This window comes from Podarcis muralis, chromosome 9, assembly GCF_964188315.1.
Source record: "Podarcis muralis chromosome 9, rPodMur119.hap1.1, whole genome shotgun sequence".
Taxonomy (NCBI): Eukaryota; Metazoa; Chordata; class Lepidosauria; order Squamata; family Lacertidae; genus Podarcis; species Podarcis muralis.
This window is the reverse complement of record NC_135663.1, coordinates 45,324,217-45,342,284: the sequence shown is the minus strand read 5'-3', so window position 1 is coordinate 45,342,284 and position 18,068 is coordinate 45,324,217. Positions and strand designations below refer to the sequence as shown.

At 43.3% G+C, this 18,068-nt stretch overlaps 1 protein-coding gene across 5 annotated transcripts in view; it reads right to left on the bottom strand.

The window, feature by feature from the left end:
* The window catches only part of PALLD (palladin, cytoskeletal associated protein), a 212,872-nt gene that overhangs the window by 27,203 nt on the left and 167,601 nt on the right, over positions 1–18,068 (bottom strand). For 4 of the 5 annotated variants that reach the window (XM_028744022.2, XM_028744024.2, XM_077934154.1 and 1 more), the window contains 5 exons: positions 11,888–12,574; positions 4,596–4,731; positions 3,742–3,843; positions 1,973–2,023; positions 559–780 (listed from right to left, as the gene is read on the bottom strand). In XM_028744022.2, coding sequence (XP_028599855.2) covers positions 559–780; positions 1,973–2,023; positions 3,742–3,843; positions 4,596–4,731; positions 11,888–12,574 — 1,198 coding nt within the window. The remainder of the gene's footprint in view (positions 1–558; positions 781–1,972; positions 2,024–3,741; positions 3,844–4,595; positions 4,732–11,887; positions 12,575–18,068) is intronic. The other variant, XM_028744023.2, reaches the window with a different exon arrangement.

Here is an 18,068-nt window from a genome sequence, read left to right as displayed (position 1 = left end):
GGTTCGTGGTGTTTGCATTATTCCTTCAGAGAAATTGAGTACAGCTGGCTTAAACTGGTTCTCTTATCTGTTTTTGTCAAGGTAATGCTAACTATAAATGTAAAGCAAGTAGGAGTTTCACTTTCTCTTTTTCTACCTCTCTTCCTTCTGTTGTGGTGTTTTGTACATGGTATGCTTAGTGTTAAGGTTTTAGACTTAGAAGTTTAAGTTAAGTCTGCTGCCACTGGATTTCTTATGGACAGTGCCAATCCTGAATGTATTGGACTTGTGACCATTATGTTCATTTGCCTTCAGTAGCAGTAAAGCTCTTCTGGATGAAATATTATTTGCCTCTGGTCTTTTTTGGGAATCCTGCAACGTGTTTAAGTTTTTACTCTGCTAACCATACAATGGAGTTCTGCTCTGGATCAATATTAAGTAGAATTACATGACAATTCCTTGCACTGCAGGGGGTTGGACTAGATCATCAGGGTCCCATCAAACTCTATGATTCTATGTTTAAACCGAAAGCCCACTGACACTTTGTGTGTACCTCCAATTAAGTTTCTTTTCTCTTACCTTTGGGTTTGGGTTTCCAGCCACTCTGCAGGTAAAGGTGACTGGCATTCCTTCAAATATTTTGTAATGCTTCAGCTTCATCTCAAAATATGGTGCCACACTGTTCTCCGGGTCTTCTTCTCCATGTTCGACCTCATCATCAGACTCTTCTACAGGAGATCTCTCCAGCCGAAACTCAATCTCACTGATCAGCCTCTGCTCAAAACTGGAGACTTTGTATTCCTACCAAACAAGAAAAGCTCAGCTAAGTTTCCAGTTAGTTAACTTCATTTTCCATATATATATATATATATATATATATATATATATATATATATATATATTACAAAATCCATTAGGATTGCACTTAAAGAAGAAAACTGTATTCTTGAATGTAAAACATAAGAATCTCTGGGTGGGATTCATCTAACTAGCCTTGTCAGCGGAAGCCCAGCACAAGGACTTCCATTTGTGCAATGGGGCATCTTCTCCCACCACATCTCCAAAAATTTCAGGGGGGGCAAACTGGAATGCTTGTGCAGATAGAACAGCAGTATGGTAAATCCGGTATTACCATCTTCCTGCACTGGGAAAGGAATTGCATATGGTAACAGTGAATTTATGGCATAGCTGGAGATTGGGAAATTGTGCAGTGCACTTTTAAGGACCTACTGCGTGGTCACATTCCATGTCCTCCCATTATTTATTGTTTTCTCAATAAAAGCCACCTGAAGTGCCAAATTCAGAAAGGGAGGGAGAGGTTGTATGCAACAGAAATGTTAGAATACTTTGAAATTCAGCTGGATACCTTCTTACATGTGCCAACAAGGAATTCATTTAGACAACAGGTAGAATTCAACACTACGTTCTTCCATTCAGATTAGCTACAGACAGCCATCCCTTTAGATGTCAAGTTAATGCAGGATAACCTGCTCTTGGTGGCTACCATCCAATAAATGTATCACATAAATAAAATAAGGTCTGGCTGTACAGCACAGCAAAGCTTTAAAATGTTAAAAGGTAAAGGGATCCCTGACCATTAGGTCCAGTAGTGACCGACTCTGGGGTTGCGGCGCTCATCTCGCTTTATTGGCCGAGGGAGCCAGCGTACAGCTTCCAGGTCATGTGGCCAGCATGACTAAGCCGCTTCTGACGAACCAGAGCAGCGCACAGAAACGCCATTTACCTTCCCGCCGGAGCGGTACCTATTTATCTACTTGCACTTTGAAGTGCTTTCGAACTGCTAGGTTGGCAGGCGCAGAGACTGAGCAACGGGAGCTTTAAAATGTTAGCCACAAACATTAAAAAACTGTGCATAACAAAGAAAGAGATAAATTTATGGAAACAAAAATTTGTAAAGTCAGGAAAGGAAAAGACATCAGAAAACAAACAAGTCAGCAGACAGCAAGCCAAGAGAAAAGAAGAGAAGCGAAACCTTTTGAGCATCCTTGGGAGTCGCTACAGAAGCACCGAGAGAGCCAGTTCCCTGCAAAAGGCAGAAAAAGAAGATAGACACCGAAAGTAAGGAGACTCAACTCCAGCCTGAGAGAACTCATCAGATTGCCAAGTTCAACTAAAAATAATTTTTTTCAAAGTTATTCCAACTTTTCATCTCACTTCTGGACCTGGGTTGTATCCAAAAGTGCAGATTACCTATTGACGAAGCAAAAATGATGACAAGATGCAGAGACCGTGGTTTATCTTGAGACAGTGAAAGATCAGAAGGAAAGAAGGGGCTAGAAAGGAGAAGATGTTAAAATTTCACTTCCACCTTATCCTGTGAGGAGAAAGCACTCTGTCTTGTTTAAAATATTGCTCATGGCTAAATTACCCTTATTTACATGATTTTATTCTCTTGTTCAGGCTAACTTCAGATGTCACAGTTTTGTCAATGTAAGAGGAATCATGCATCCATCTGCATGATTAAACAATTGCCCCAACCATAATAGTTCTTCCAGCAGACACAGTCTAGGCATCCCACAAAGTCTTCAGGTCCCCCCCCCTTAAAATTATGCATGTAGTTAATTTAACTGATGAGCCTACATCCACGTTTCTTTGGTGAAGGCTTTCTGTATACTTCCTAATCAAAGCTTTGGACTTTCTTGGATTTTTCATTATTGTATCCTTCATGGATATAACCTGTGGCTCTTCAGATAGTGTTGGATTTAAATTCCTAGCAGCCCCAGAATGGGCAATGGTCAGGGACGATGGGAGTTCTAGTCCAGGAATACCCACAGAGCGACAGGTTAGCTATCCTGGTTTAAGGACTGGTTGTCTCCCTCACCTATTGTACTGGCTACTGAAGTACAGGAGCACTTCTATGACCTTCAAGAAGAGAATAGCACTATCCATTCCTTCCTACACATACAAAAAATGGGAGGAAGCCCCAGAGGGACTAATGGCAGAGGGAAAATGGCAGAGAAAATAAACATTTTTTTTCTGTGGGTGGGGGAAAGGCTTATGGCAAATTCAGATATTCCATGTTATCAGGAATAGTGGAACATTATTCACAGTGCTTTTTCCTGGGGGTAGGCATACCCCTAAACATTTTGTGAATCTTTGTACTTTTATCCATTTACTGTATTTATTGTCCCCGATTTGAACTATAAAATGGTGATTCTCTTGAGTCAAAATGAGAGTACCCCAAAACATTTTTTTAAAAAAGAAAAAAGCACCGGTTATGCATATTCATGTGGATGATAGAATGTCTAGAATATCTGTCACACTGGAGAGGCTGACTAAGGCAGGAACTATTCGGCACACTTTTGGCATTAAAAATAAATTTCATCGAGTCCTTTGATGACTATATCATCAAGAGTTGGAATGTGCATCAAAATCCTTTTCTAAAACAGAAGCACGGCACTCTCAATTATGGGCATACTGGATAGCATGCTATTATGGGATTCAAGTGCAGCTAAGAGGCACATTGATAATCTGGTTAAACCCTCTAGATCTTGGTCTATTTTTCCTTCACGTAAAGAAGGAAACTCCATTCAGGCAGCCATGAATGAGGTGTGGGGGCATTAAGCATGCCTCCTTCAGCAATAATCCACGGTATAAGCCGAAAACCCAAGTCAGGCATGATTCCCTTTACTGCAAAAAAGCAATGCTTTCAATCAGCCCTCAAACAAGCAGGCACAGAGAGAACCAAGAGAAATAAACTGGCTCTTTTTACTGTGCAAGTGCAAAGCTACGTAGCCGCACCTGTCCTGCCAATTCTTCTTCCGGCTCTTGAATATTAAATACGGTTGCAGCGCTGTCAGCACCTAGCAGTCGACGAGCCATCTTCTCCTCATAGGTTAACTTCTAAACAAAAGGAAAGAGAAGGAGAAATTAGCATCAGTTACTGGTAAGCAGATGGGCAACACAGCAAACAGCAACTTCATTTCAGGAGTCAGTTCTGAGACTCGCCCATGCCCTAGGGCACATTTCCCCCCTGAACAAAAACTGGAGGGACATTTTACCCTTACAGCCCCTATGCAAATGCTCTTTTATAAAGTACGTAAAGGAAGCCTATCTTCTGTAGTTTTACATGCCGTTAATCTGAGCAACAAGTTTTAGAGTAAGTTGGCTTCAAAAGCTATTTTCATTGGAGTAAGACTCTCCTGTCAGAGGAAGGGAACCTCTCATTCCAACCCATTGTAAGACTACACATCTATTATTTCTCTTCTTATGCAGTGTCTGCTTTACTTGAAGGTCTATTTTGCCAGTTTACAATTGCGCTTTCCCCCTTTCCATGTGCTGTATTCTACACATTAAAACCAAAATACAGTGGTACCTTGGAAGTCAAACAGAATCCGTTCCAGAAGTTTGTTCGATTTCCAAAACATTTGGAAACCAAGGTGCAGCTTCCGATTGGCTGCAGGAACTCGTGTCGGGACGTTCGGGTTCCAAAGAACGTTTGCAAACCGGAAAACTCACTTCCGAGTTTGCAGCGTTCGGGAGCCGAAATGTTTGACTCGCAAGGCGTTCGGGATCCAAGGTACGACTGTAAGTGTCTACAAACCGAATATGTGGTGCTACTGATTTTTGTCAATAAAGATCTTGCTGCTACGTACTGGTTGGCCATTGTTCAGTAAGTCTTCTTTGAAGCGAAGCTTTCTTTCCAGGTCCTGAATAACAGCATCTTTTGTGCCCTGAATTTCTTCATCAGATGCAATCCTAGCAGTTCTGCCTGTTTTCTTTGGAAATCCACTGCAAAGAAAACATAAATAACTGTGGGTGCTATACACAGAGAGAGCAGTTGCCCCAAACTTGGATCTTGGCATCCACAAATTCTCCTTTTATACCTATTATTGTTTCCTGCACTATCACCATCTTGCTCCTCTTCCCACTCCCTGTTGACTTGTTCTCCAAATCAATAAAACCATCCAGAGGGAGAGACCAAGGCAAGCAATTACACCTATCACCTCACTCTGGTCAGATAAACAAGCAGTGACAGCAAGGAGGACCACCAGGACCAGGAAGAGGTTGACAGTGGGACCCCTTTAGTAGTATGATCCTTGGCAGGTCCCCAACAATGCCAGCCCCACTGTTGGCAACTAGCTGGTATTACTCATTTCTTTCTAGAATGAATAAGTGAAACTTCTCCTTGAAGATTTACACACACGCACACAATGTGTGTGTGTTGATAAGGAGAAAGCTTCGAATCAGTTAGAATAGCAATATTTCAAACTCCATGTAGGCTCAGTATCTGTAATTTGCTTGAACGTACCACAAACAATATATAAAATCCTACTTACAAAATTACAAATAAATGGGCAGAGCACATGTAATTTATATGTTCATGTAAGAATTTGGGGTGGGGTGGCAGAGCAGGGAGGTTCTTATTAATCTGTTTCTTAGCAAGACCTACAGAACCAGGCAGATGGCTTTCTCGGTAGTGATGCCTGCCCTGTGGAACGCCCTCCCATCAGATGTCAAGGAAATAAAAACAACTATCTGACTTTTGGAATACATCTGAGGGCAACCCTGTTTAGGGAAGTTTTTAATGTTTGATGTTTTATCGTGTTTTTAATATTCTGTTGGGAGCTGCCCAGAGTAGCTGGGGAAGCCCAGACAGATGGGTGGGGTATGAATGAATGAATGATTGAATAAATAAATTAATAATAATAATAATAATAATAATTATTATTATTATTATTATTATTATTATTACTAATAATAATAATAATAATAATAATAATAATAATAATAATAATAATAATTACTTTGTCTATCGAAACATTTCCCCCCCAAATCTGTACAAAATGTGGGAGATACAAAAATATTCACTGGAAACAATGAATTCAAAATTAGCACACAAACCGCCTGGTTTATGCATAACACTTAGCCAATTTGGGTAAGCCTGAATGAGCAAGTGTGCTTGGATACAGTTACAAAATCATGGCCACTTCACTCCTCTTTCTGCCGCGCTATTGAGAGCTAAGCCATGGTTTGGCTTTGCATTACTTATGAACTCCAAACAAACCAAGGTTTGTCTTTGGCTTACTGCTTGTGGTCTGTTTGTGGGGAGTCCAAACACAAGCTTGGGTTCACACATAATGCTAAGCCAAACCATGGCTCAGCTATTGGCAGTGTAGCAACAGCAGGAGCCAAGAAGGAGCAAAGCAGCTATAATTTTCTTCTGACTGTGTACCAACAGACTTGCACTGTTTGGCTTAATGTGACGTGCAAACAAGACCAATGACATTATGCTGCATCTGCCAAATCCAAATTTAAAAAGAACATGCTGCTGGTATATGACTCCAAATAAGATCAGAACCATAAAGATACTGATCTTCACTGCTGGAAAGACAACTTTCCCTTAGCTGAAAGGGAACATAACCACAAGTGATTATTGTATTCCACTCTGCAACCATTCTGGATAATTATTAATGAAATTAAGAGAATTATAAGCTACAATATACTCTTAAGGATCTTTTGGGAATAAGAGTGTTACACTGATATTAATGTTCATAATTTTTTTTCTTTTAATCCATACACATAACCCCATATTAAGCAAAATCTATTGTAATTTATTTGTTTAAAGCCTTTTCCTGAATTTCTCATAAATGGAACTTGTGTTCTTTGGTATCTAAAAAAGAGCCTCAATACCACCGCCTGAGCCCTTTTTATCTGAACCAAAAAGCAACATATTTTTTTAATAAATATATAAAATAAATATACAAGTTAAGGGAAAATAAAACCAACTATGTTTTTCAGCTATTGGATATTATCCAAAACTTACCAAAAATAAAACAAAATTCCCATTAAAAAGTAAACTTGCATTAGCTTCAATCACCCCTGAGGCCCCCTTCAAAAATGGCAAGTGCAGAGGCCTCTAGCCAGGTCAGTAAGCCAAAAGCAGCAAAGGGTTGGCTTGTGCCCTACCAAAAGACCCTGAGTACATAAGCCAGGGCACCCTTCCCTCTCTCACAATAGAGTATGACATATGCTTTGTAGCTTTGTTTAGTTGAGACTGACAGCAGGTCACTTGTCATTAGAAAAATGTTTTTACTGCAGCAATCACTTCGAAATAGAAGTAGATAAAAAGCATATGGGAAACAAACCCTTCCAGATGCAACCATTTGTCAAGGTAGAAGAGGTCAGTCCTTTTGGCTACTGTACCAACCTGGAGAGTGCCTTCTTTCCCATCATAGGAGCCAACTCCTAGGGGACAAGGTCCCTTCAGCTCCCCCCAAAAATATTTGAGGGGGTCGGGCCCCTCCAAGGTTGATGGGCATTGCCATTCAAATGATGTGTGCATGCCACATCATGTGGTCAATTATGTGAGGTGGGGCTTACCCTGCCCCCCCCATATTTTATTAAAGTTGGCACCCCCAGCTTCCCATTAAGCCAAATTACTAGCCAATGCTTATTGAGGAGTAACCCACAGCACTCCATTCAAATTATGAATGAGACTTGGCGCATCTGGACAAAGAACTGCTTGTGTCCTTCATAACTCTGGGCAAATTTAATAAAATCAATTTATGTTATGCACATACTGAACATAACTGTGGGTAACACTTACATTGCTCTTCATAGTATCTGTCTACAAAATAACATGGTGGGGGCTGGGTGAGCCATTATGAAGTTTCTCAGAGATATTTGATAAAAGTTGGGACAAGTGCAACTATGGGGAATCACCCGTGTTTTCTTGTGAAGCAGTAACTTCAGAGTATTCTGGCTAAAACCTGTGTTCCAGCCAGGCTTTTGTCCTGTCTTCAGGTTCTCTTTCCCAACAGGATTTATTAAGGTGCCAAATGGGACTGAGAACAACAATGTCCTTAATGCCTCGCTTCCTTCAAGAGTGTGAGTACTACTGCTACACCCACCAATGTATTCTGCTTTGGTATAATAAAAAACAACAACCCCAAACCTTAAAAAGAGTCCGTGTTTTGGTTTTGTTTGCAATAGATAAGGAGGAGCACGAAGAAGAAAAAGTTGTTGGAGCCCAAACTGCTGTTCCTGAAGGCAATGTGCGTCAGGACTCCCCCACAACCCTCCGCCAAAAAAATCCGGGGAAAGGAAGAGATCAAGAGCTCACACTGCTGCTTATAATCAAGACGTTGGCTGCAACCCAATATATATGTGATATTGTAGCTTTTGAGTTAGTGTGCTGGGCACTTCTACTACAGCGGGCAAAGGGCTTGTGCACAAAAGACTGCATTAGTCAACTGAAGCCATTATCTGTGACATCATGTGCATGCACACATTTATGGCAGAAGTCTTTCTCACAGCAGACCAGCCAGCTTCACTTAGAAGGTGGGGTATGCTGCTTAATGAATTGCTTAGCAGCATGATGTATTGTCTTCCTTTGACATTGCTTATGAGCATCCTTGATCAATGAAAGGAAATGATAAAAACCAGTGGACACTGGGTGACTTGGTAGTTACCGAAGCAAAATCAAATTCAAAAAAGCACATTTGGATGAGACAACCAGCTGCTTCCACTCAAATAAATGCAACCTCTCCCCCCCCCCACCACATAACATTCCTTAATCCTCTCAATTCTCATAGATCTTTCATATTTGATTGACTGCTTTGAAGAACATGGAAACAGCAATTAAATTTAACATCAGCAAGAAAAGAAAAGAAATCTAATGGTAATTTTGGAATGCGTAAACAATGCCCATTCCAAAGCAATGTTTTCTTTTACATTTTAAAGGCTTTTATTATGTTTGGGGCTGGCTGTTCCTACTCAGAGCCATTACTGCTGGGAGTTATGCACACAGAAGAATTCTCTGTGAACATTCAGAGTTGCACCAAAGAATGTGAACAACCAATCTTGCACAAATCCTGCTTCTATCCCTCTTTCAAGCTGAGATACTCACAAGCTGAAAATGCCCTCTCCTGCCCTCTGACGTTGCAAGGGATTCCAGTCTAGCCATGGACTGATGACTAACTCTACATTCTCTTTCTAGTGGTTATGTACTGTATATTTGCAGAGACTCCTTATGAGCCAGCTGTGCTTTCAGGCTCAACCATGCGACTCCACAAATGTAAACAGAGAGAGAATTTGGATTTGCCTTTGGAGATACAATTAAACTGCACTTTCATATGAACAGAAAGGAACGAAACAGAACCAGTTTGGGATTCTGCTACATGGCTACATGATCTGAAGAGGACTAGGAAATCGATCCAGCTATGTATGTACCTGGTGGCTGTAATGAACATAGTCAATCAGAGAGAGGAAAAATAGGCATTAAGGCCTGCAATTTGGTTTTGATGCAACTGAAAAATGCACTCAGAATCTTCTGATTCAAAGCAACCAGACCCACAGCATAGATAGGAAGCAGCAATCTCTGCTGTATGTGATAACCACTTGTAGACAGAAGGAAGGGACAGCAACAGCTAAGGTTGTGGACAAGGAGCATAGCAGCCTGAAATGGAAGGGACAACCCAAATTCTAGTTCATTAAAAAGGGAGCAACATCCCACAAATCAGCTGACCAGCAGGACACACCACTCTCTTTAAACTATTCTACCCAAAGCCCGGAGCGAGTTTCAGAGGAGGGTAGGAAAAACTATGTCTATGAAGCAAATTCACAGATCTCTGTGGACAGGAAGAGGGCTGGCTGGGCTCCAGGAATTTTGCCAGGGATTGCCACAGCCCACTCATTGGCGGTGCATTCTATTTCCAGGCCTTCTTGCATACTCTTCAATTTTGCACGTATTTCTCAAGTTAAGCAATTGTTTAACTGGTTTTTATTATGTATCCAAGTTGCTATTTCTAAATGTTTTCTGCATGCAGTAAACAAACCTTTAGAAACATAGGTTTTGGTTGTGTGTGTTTTTAAAAACACAAGATTCTGGAATGCCTAAACCTATATGCTGGCAATCCAGCACTTTAAAACTGTCCAACTGGAAGATGTTCACTTGAACAATGATGGTTCCGGCAATGCTGCCAAATCCACAATCTACAGAGGCCTCTAATTCACAAAAATGAAGCTCCTTCGGGTTGAAATGTTTATGTGATATTTATTGCTCATGTTCCCATGCCACATGTTCGGGAACAAATGTTACTGAGCCTTGATTGAGAGCTCTATAAAACTTTGGTTTCATGGGAAATCACGATGTCTCCTTTGGCTTCAAGTTGATTCCATTCTTCTATTTAGCTATAGTGAGTTTTCATCCATTATTTCCTCAACTTTCCCCCCCAAATGTGAAGGACATGTTTGCTATTAACTCCTTAGACTTTGTGCCAGGTAGAAACAGCCACCGGGAAGTAAGGAGGAGGGGAGCTGAAACCAAATGAGCTTTTGACCTTTTAAACAACAGGCCACAGCTGAACGACGTTAGGTGCGAAAAGGCACTGTGTGGGAGAAGACCTAAAGATAATGGGCAAGGCTGAAAGGGAAGGTCTGACCAAGGCCATAAAGGAATGTGGTGTCAAAGGAGGCCAATGCGGCTCTTTATCTCTGCAGTGGTTCAAAATAATCTAAAATTATCTTTCCTGGTTAAGCTTCCTGCGAAGTATCCAGTGCTGATTATTGTCAGGGCGGGGAAGGGGGAGATGCTGGGATCAAGGCTCTACCCCAGTATAAGAGTTCAAAATCCCAATGGCCACAATTAGCAGAATCCTAAGTAATAAAAGCAGGGACGGGGGTGGCACTGTGGTCTAAACCACAGAGCCTAGTGGTTCCAATCCCTGTGACGGGGTGAGCTCCTGTTGTTCGGTCCCTGCTCCTGACAACCCAGCAGTTCGAAAGCACGTCAAAGTGCAAGTAGATAAATAGGTACTGCTCTGGCGGGAAGGTAAATGGCGTTTCTGTGCGTTGCTCTGGTTTCGCCAGAAGCGGCTTAGTTATGCTGGCCACATGATCCGGAAAAACTGTCTGTGGACAAATGTCAGCATCCTCGGCCAGTAAAACGAGATGAGCGCCACAACCCCAGAGTCGTTAACGACTGGACTTAACTGTCAGGGGTACTTTACCACTACCTTTTTAAGCAATATGAGTAGAAATAAGAGATTACCGTATTTTTTGCCCTATAAGACGCACCAGACCACAAGACGCACCTAGTTTTTGGAGGAGGAAAACAAGAAATAAAATATTCTGAATCTCAGAGGCCAGAACAGCAAGAGGGATCGCTGCGCAGTGAAAGCAGCAATACCTCTTGCTGTTCTGGCTTCTGGGATAGCTGCGCAGCCTGCATTCACTCTATAACACACACACACATCTCCCCTTACTTTTTAGGAGGGAAAAAGTGAGTCTTATAGAGCAAAAAATATGGTATACTGGCAATCACAGGCCTTCCAAATATGTATCTGGCCAGTTATTGCTCTGCTGGTTGGCTCAGAATGGTGCCCAGCGCCATCCCTTCCCGGCTGTTTCACATATTGCATGTTTGGACATAGACACACATACCTACCTTCTTAGAAGGGAAGTGCCAAAAATGAGAAGTTGTAATGTTGCCAAGGACAGGGACCCAGAGTAAAACAATAACTTTAGTCATCTCAGGAGGGTGGACCAAGGGAAAGGAAAGTCTAGGTGAAGTCTGGAAATTATTTTGAAGCCAGCGACTGGTGGGCAATGAGGACTCTGTGGATCGACTACTACTCTTGACTGCCCTTCAAATGCAGCTTCCTATTCTGGGCTGAGGTGGAAAGGTAGTTGGCTATAGATATAAGAGCAGCATCCAACAACCATGTGCATGTAAGAAAGGCGGGGGGGAATGAATGCTGGTGGAAGACCATGCATCATGGCTGAGATACCTGCCATACAAATGTGCTCTGAGAGATATCCTACTGGAATAATACGTTAACTATGGAGACAGTCATGGAGGTGCCTACAAAAAGCAAAGCACTACAAGTAAAACCAAGACTAATAAATCATTGTTTTGAGAAGTCCATCAAACATTGATACTTACGGTGGTGTGACGCCTTTTGGAAGTCCTAGTGCGTTGACAGAGATGGGAGGTGGCTGGGATGGCAGCATGGAGCTGAGGAAGGCGGCTGGGGACTGGCCGGAGTTTGAAAACCTTGATGTTGGAGAAAGGCTACCAGAGGGTGAAGGGACAGAAGTCGGGAGAGGAGGTGGCGGAGGTGGCGGCAGTGGAAAGAAATCGGCGGCTGGAAAAGATGATGTTGGACTGAAAACTGGTGGAGGTGGAGGCGGCGGAGAAGGAGACCATGGGTACTCCCCTTCCGGAGCAAATGGCTGAGAGAAAGAGGGAGCAGATGTTCTACCAAATTGTTTCTGAGAAGCTGTTGGAGACATGGGAGATGGAAGGCTTGATGTTGAAGATCCGGAGGAAGGAGTCACGTAGCTGGAAGCAGGGCTGATGTTCTGTGCAGCAATGAACTGCTTAGGACGGGCATAGTTGAAGGAGCCGGATGACTGCATGGCGGGAGCAGAATGGGAGTTCAGAACGCTCATTTGCCCAGGAGAAGTGGCAGAGTGACTTGACTCGAGTTCTTGGAATGAAGGTGGAGGGGGGAAAGTTGGAGACAAGGGCAGAGTCTGATGGAAACCAGCTTGCTGCTGAGGGCACCACTGGGCAGATTCTTTTTCCAGTCGGATTTGGTTTTGCAGCTGCTGAAGCCTTAGAGGGTCCCTGTATTTAAAAACAGGAGAAAACAAATTTAATTTTGTGTTGTGTTGTGAACAATGCCAACAACAAAAAGAGAAATGCCAGTTTGGTCCTATGCGGATAAACATTCTTGACCTACATTCCCTGTTAGCAGATGAGAAGTGGGGCATGGGAATCCCAGCTTATACCCTGCCATGTGTAAATTCTTTGCCTCCTTTCTTGATTATAGGCTGCACCTGCACCAAGCTAGACAGAATTACCACTGTTACAAGGATTTGAAGCTGTTTTTTTCCAAATCCTGATGGAAAGGTACCTTGCTTAGTGATAACCATGGTTAAGGTGAGCATAGATGCTTTAACCATAGTGAAGACCTGGCAGCAATGGCAGAAACAGAGAGAATCTGCAAATGGAAGTGGACATGGAGGAAGATACAGACAATTTCCCCTCTCATAACCATTACAGCTGTACCACACCCTTATCTGCGTGTGAACCAGAGCTTTTAAATAATGCCCCCCCCCCTCTAAGTTAGCAGTACAAACGATACAAACCAAAACTAAGGAATGCTTAAATATAAATGCACAATAAACAAACAAACACACCTATGTACCAGATTAGCTGAGACAATAATCTCATTCCAGGAAATATTGTTCTCAGCTTCCTTATGATGAAAAAAAGATTTACTACCCTGCAAAAATTCATTGTGAATGCCAAAAATAATATTGCTATCACAAAACAATGAAACACATGACAGAATGCAGCAACATCATCAGCTCTTTATATACGGCTGCAATCCTATGCGCACTGACTTGGGAGTTGGTCCCACGGAACAGAGCTGGCCTTACAGTCCAATCCTACTCATGCTTACAAAGTTCACAGAAGCCTAACCTGCAAACCAACCAATGATTAGTCCGCTTCTAAGTCATAAAAGGGGCTGATGGACTCAGTACCTCCTCCACTCGCCCTGCTATATTTCCATGTTGCAGGTACAGGAAAGGGCCTTGAACAGCATAGAAACATGGGCTGATGGAGGGGGCAAGGAATGCTCCACCCCACCTCCCACAATGCACTCCCTTCCCTGGATGCAGTTCCTTTCCACCTCTAGCAACCATGCAAGAGCTTAAACACAAGGCTGTGGGGGGAAAAAAGCCCACCCCAAACTCTTCTCTAACTTGTATTGAATTATTTCCCACACATCCATACTGGACTCTCCAGGGCTTAAACAAGAGAAGATTTCCTATCTCCCTTGAAGTTGGCACATTTGGTGAACATCTGCTCCCTGTGTAACCTGCCCCAGGCTCACAGCAAGGGTGGAACAAGTAGGACTACACCACCACCTGGGCTGCTTTACTTCACCTAAGCTTTAAAATAGGGTTCTCCCTCCCAAAAGGAGCCTTGAAGAATAAGAGCTTGGTTTACAATAAGAACACGAACGGCTTAAACAACAGTTTCAGGCAGGATGGGGTAGGAGGTTATTGTTGGATTTGAGTGAAAGGAAGAAGCCATGGGAACTACAGAGTCTGGTGTGTGTGTGTGTGTGTGTGTGTGTGTGTTTATTGTGGAACTTCTAAATATTTGTGCATGGGACAGCGGCCAGCCACTGTGCCACATAATGCACGCAAACTATTTTAGCAAGTATTGTATGCAAGATCACACCCATGCACTCAAAGGGCTACAGCTGCTCTACTGTAGCAATGCTACATTCTCAGTGAAACCTCAATCCAAGCAAATATCAGTTTTATCCTTGTGTGGTCTTTATTGGAAGATTCATCCGTCTTGTTTACATGCTGTCTATCACAGCTAGAAAGCCACAAATAGTCCTAAATGTTCCAGATGCTGTTCTTTTTAATATTATTATGTTTGCACACCTTTTTCTCTTTTAGTATATCTGCCCTATAAATATTTATATCATAGCTGACAACTTTAAAATCTTGGCCTGGATATTGCCCTGCAAGTGAAGTCTCATATATTATGTGGTCTTGACTATTGTAGCCTAGCAGATGCGCAAAAGCAGTAGTCATCTAAGTAGCTGACTGAAGAGAATATTCTTCCCACACACATGGCAAATGTTACGTAAATACAAAGGCTTCCAAACATGCAGTTAGGGCGAGGTTGGGTCTGTCACAATTAACGGCGAGGAAAAGGGCTGTAGCTCAGTGGTAGAGCTCTGGCATTTCCACTCAGGGTGAGGAAAGACTCCCTGACTGTACTATGGGGAGGCCCTGCCAGTTAGTGTAGAAGAGGGATGGAGGTCCTAGACCTGCCAATTTGGCCTATGCAGCCATTTTGTCTAGCCCCGCCCTCCTGTCACTCACTTGTCATTAGGTGCAGGTCACACTGTGGCTGTTTAAATTTGGTGGTGAATACAGAAGCCCAGCTTGGATTGGTTCCACTCAGCAGATCCCAATCAGAGCTCCCGAGTGGCACTGACCCCTGTTGCAAGCTTAAGAGTGTGACCCCAAGTGTTCCTTGACAGCATGGCCTACGTTAAGATGTTTAAATGCAGCACCGAATGCAAGTCTTGCTGGCTTCTGGTGGGCACAGCTCCACCTGACATCCACCCAACTGTCAAAAACAGAGATCTGTGGATGGGTAAAAAAGGTAAATTACCCCTGGGCAGTTAAGTCCAGTCAAAGGCGACTTATGGGGTTGTGGTGCTCATCTTGCTTTCAGGCCGAGGGAGCTGGCGTTTGTCCACAGACAGCATTTCTGGGTCATGTGGCCAGCATGACTAAAACCGCTTCTGGCATAACGGAACACAGCAGAGCAGCGCATGGAAACACCGTTTACCTTCCCACCGCAGTGGTACCTGTTTATCTACCTGCACTGGCGTGCTTTCAAACTGCTAGGTTGGCAGGAGCTGGGACAGAGAAATAGGAGCTCACCCCATCGTGGGGATTCAAACCACAACCTTCAATTTGGCAAGCCCAGGAGGCTCAGTGGCTTAGACCACAGTGCCACCACTTTGGGATCCAGCCTGCCTTACCAAGATGGTCTCCCACCCCTTTTGTAGACAATACTAAGCTAGATGGGCCAGTGGCGTGACATGCTATAAGGCAGTTTCTATATCCCCAACATCAGACAGGGATGGGGAGCCTATGGTCCTGCAGCTGTAACTGGACTACAATTCCCATCGCCCTGGGTGATGGTGCCACCCTGGCAGTGTTGCTTCGGATTAATGGGAGTCAGGAGTGAAGCAACATCTGAGCCATTCCTTAAGAGTAACATCCTCTCTTACAGTAGAAAAATTCTTCAGGGAGGACCCACTGGAAGTAATTTACAATTTACAAGTGGGGCACAAGCCACGGGACTAAAATGAAATGACAAGCTCCAGCACGGCTCCTGTTTATATCAGTTGGGATTTATGTGTCATCAAATCTGCTTGGCTGGCTGACAGTGGTACTGTAATTAAGTAGAATTAAGAATATTTTTTTTTTTGTCCTTTCCCTTCTAAAGCACTTTCATTGGATTACAAGGATGTCACACAGTTGATTTATGAAACCAGTTGTGCAAGGCTTGTCTTTAATGGAAGGAAACTGAAAATGCTTGCTTCCTTTAGGCCTGCTACATTGAGCAGTAGAAGTTGTGAGTATTCCGCCTCTAATAAGTGTTGCAGATTATCAACCGACTGAATAGCAACGTTTATCTACCACTCACCAGAAGAATCTGCACTGGTAGCTGGGTTTGGCACAAAGCTGCTGAGCCCAAACATGGAAGTTTCTCAGGCTTTGATTTGCAATGTAGCAAAACTGTACGTAGCTGGAAATTCTGCAGACTGAATACTGCAAATATGGCCTGTGGTGTGAGCCAACTGTGTCCTTAGGGGGGGCCAAGGGTCATAGTGACCCCAAGACAACCCTCTAAGGTGGGAAACCTTTTTGGCTCCACTGGCCACATGTGACAGATGCAAACCTCTTTGCGATGAGACAGTTGCTGAAATGCAGCGGGGGGGGGGGGGGGACTTGCCTTGCTGCCTGCTATGTTCTTTGAAGATACAGTCAAACTGAGCTGGTTTGGCTTCACCAGGGAGTTTGCTCTCTGGGATCCAAGGCGTTCTGCAGTTCTTCTCCTGTCTCCATCTCCCCTGTCTCTGGCTGCCTGGTCTCTTCCTCCTGTCTCCCCAATTCCACCACTGGCAGGTGACTCACGAGGAGCACAGCACCCCACCAGTCACTGGTCCCTTCCCTTGGATCATCTTCCACTGAACCTGCTTCCTCTGCCTATACATCCCTCCACTCCTTGGCTCCTGCCCATCCCTGACACCTGTGGTTTGCCAATGAACTCTGAACCTACACGTAAATCAGGTGGCACAACCAGCTTCAAACCATTGCTTGATATCCTAGTTTGTCCACCCCTCGCACACCACGCTGACATTGGTTCAAGCCTAAGAAGAAATGATTGTTTGGGCTTTGCAAGCCAATAATATGTGAATGTGATGCCCAGATGCGGCTGCAGTTAGCATAGTTGTAATGCTAAACCACAGTTAAATGAGACAGCAAAGGAATTCAAACCAAGGAGAGGGGGCAGGAGATATGCCTGTCCCCGGCCTATGTAAAGACCACTGAGATGATTCTTCACATCTGGAGTATGCGGAAGGGCTAAGGAATGGGAGTCACGCAATTCCTGCACGTGCATAATGCAGAACAGCCCCGTTAACCTGACATTAACTGTCAAATGAGGCAGAGGGGATAACAGCACAGGAAAGGCAGCAGAGTCAAGGCAACCAGCCATAAGCAACGCATTGCAGTCCTGGTTTGAGGGTGGTTCTATTTTGAGTTATCTGCGTTGACCATGTGGCCTGAGCTGTAGAAAAAACTGCTCGACAGAGGCCTGAAAAACATAAGCACGCCAGAGTTACAAGAAGCTGGGGAGGAAAAGAGCAGCGCACAATTCAAGCTGGAGGCTTCTGTTTGGGGGAAGAAGCATGCTGTAAATCAAAACAGTGGAGAAAGGGCTCTTCACAAACCTCTTCCTTGGAAAGGGAAACAGCAACCTGCACCACAATCTGTCAATACAATGTCTCTGTATTTACTGTGCATATTCCTTCAAATCGTGGAACACCAGTGCATTATGTTGACTCATTCATGCATACCAGTAGCCATCAACTGTACACAAGGCAAGCTTTGAATATACAAAATCATTCTAGGCTGGCACTTTGCTGAGGCTTAGCTAAAGAGACCACTTGCATGATTAATGCTGCAAGATAAGTCATGTTGCACAACTTCCAGAATTCACATTTGGCAAGGCCTACAAGAATGCAGTTTTGCTATCACTCTCCCAGAAGAGTGAGTGATTCAAAGAATGCAATGTGCTGCGTTCTGGAAAAGTCTGTCCTTGGTATCCTGTACACGTTTGTTCATCTTTATTCCAGTGAAACATCCAGAATAACTTGTACCACTATGCATTTTGATGCAGAATAATGACTGAAGTTGACTCAACTTTCTTCTTTTAGAAAAGTTCTGCTGCCTTCATTCTAGAGATTTTTAAAAATAAAAATCAAGACTCATTCATATTGATGAAG